Source organism: Microtus ochrogaster, unplaced genomic scaffold (genome assembly GCF_000317375.1).
Source record: "Microtus ochrogaster isolate Prairie Vole_2 unplaced genomic scaffold, MicOch1.0 UNK15, whole genome shotgun sequence".
Classification (NCBI taxonomy): Eukaryota; Metazoa; Chordata; class Mammalia; order Rodentia; family Cricetidae; genus Microtus; species Microtus ochrogaster.
Window position 1 is genome coordinate 1370290 of NW_004949113.1, and position 1844 is coordinate 1372133.

At 51.7% G+C, this 1844-nt stretch overlaps 1 protein-coding gene across 2 annotated transcripts in view; it reads right to left on the reverse strand.

Annotated features, from left to right (window-relative positions):
• The window catches only part of LOC102001963 (zinc finger protein 25-like), a 22536-nt gene extending 21495 nt beyond the window's left edge, over positions 1–1041 (reverse strand). For both annotated transcript variants that reach the window (XR_003378736.1, XM_005367005.3), the window contains exon 1: positions 905–1041. Coding sequence is in view for 1 of the 2 variants with exons in the window: in XM_005367005.3 (XP_005367062.3) it covers positions 905–925 (21 nt within the window). In the remaining variant the exon portion in view is untranslated. The remainder of the gene's footprint in view (positions 1–904) is intronic.
• Between the last annotated feature and the right edge of the window lie 803 nt (positions 1042–1844).

A 1844-nucleotide genomic window follows, 5' to 3' on the forward strand; every position in this document is an offset into this window, starting at 1 on the left:
AGAGAGAGAGAGAGAGAGAGAGAGAGAGAGAGAGAGAGAGAGAGAGAGAGCGCGAGCTGATAGAGGGAACCATCTGCTTCAAACAGTAAGAACGTGGTTCTCGTGGTCCTCTGGATTCCAACCTCGTCCTGGTGACCACGTTTTTCAAGGAAGTGAGTCTTGCAGAGGAGGTGGTGAGAGACCCAGGAAAGATGAACTAGACAATCGAGCCAACGGATACGTGACATACAGGACTAGATTCAAACAGTCAGAGAGGCAGTCACAGCAGCCCAGAGATGAGAGATCCTGGAGACTCAGAGGAACGGTCAGAAACACAAACCCAGGCAGAGCAGAGCTACAGCAGCAGGTGGGACCCGGCGGTAGGAGGGGTCTGGGAAAGGCTGGAACACTAGGGCAGTTGTAGGAGGCGGCGAGCTGGGTGACTGTCAGCACTCAGAAGATAACAGTCCCTTAGGTTCCCAGAGCTGCAGGGGAAGGAAACCACAGCCCTATGCTGCAAAGGATGTTTAAGAACTAGGGGCCCTGACCTGAGTACCCAGCTGAGACAGAAGACCTGGTTTCGTGGCACAGAGCTCCCCGTGAGTTCCCCCGGTGTGACCCCGGTCCCAACTCCCGCGCGGCGGTTTCACCGGCCGCTCGTTCCACTGTGGTCCTGTCCGGAACAGCGGCGCTTTCCGACTAGTTACTGATGTCCTCCAGGCAAGACCGCTGCACTCCAAGGCAGCGCTCGAAGAGAGGGTTGCAACAGGACCCCAGTCCCGGGGCAGAGAGCCAACAGGGAGTCCGGCTGTCCGGAGCCGGTCCAGCCCTGACTGCACAGCCGCGAGCCGGTCCAGCCCTGACTGCACAGCCGCAGGCAACCGAGTGCACAGCTGCCCTCCCGCTCAGCACGCGCCTCACTCACCATCTCCAGCTTTCCGAGCATCCCGAGTCCTCACTCTGTTTCTCCCTGCACCACTCAGGCACCAGGCCACAGAGGTCAGCACAAAGTGTCCAGGAAGGGCCTCCTGATAGGGGGCAGTACCTGACGACAGGTCCCAAGATGGCTGATCAGAGACAATAACGGGCCCAGCAGACTGGGTCTTTGCTCCTGATTGGACAAGCCTCACAGTAATGCCTCTGATTGGACAGAACCTCACGCCTAGAGCCAGAGTGACAGTGTCTGGATCCAAGCGGTTATTGAGTGAACAATAACAGGTTGTCTTGGATTTTTCTAGAATTTTTGTAGAATCTAGCCCCAGTGGAAGAGTTACATTTAACTTCGTACACATTAGCTTATCTTATATATTAGAGAGATAGATGATAGATAGATAGATGTGTGTGTGTGTGTGTGTGTGTGTGTGTGTGTGTGAGAGAGAGAGAGAGAGAGAGAGAGAGAGAGAGAGAGAGAGAGAGAGAGAATCTTATCCAACAATGGTCTGACCAATTTAATAATATTTCTGTAAAATTCTACTCTTTCGAGGAGACAACTTGAACCTTGATGGAAGCAATTTCCTAAAGCACAAAGTTATAATAAGCTGTGAGAATTTTAAAGCTTTTAAATTAAATTTTAGAATAGTATACAGACTGATGTGTTTCACGTAACACTCCCACGCACTTTTTTCTCTATTCTTTGTCCTCATTCAGTCTCTCTTCTTATGCTCTCTGCCTATGCCTCCTACATCTCTCTGGTTGGTTGTATTTCTCCCTGTTGGCAAGCCCTTAGCATTCATATCCCAACAAGTGTTCGTAGGGACAGGCAGCATGGCAAGGCGGTTAGGGGTGCTGTGAGATGTCCAGCTGGGAAGACTGCTCAGACAGTGGCTCAAGCCAATCGGAAGTCTTTATTGGATGGTGACTACACT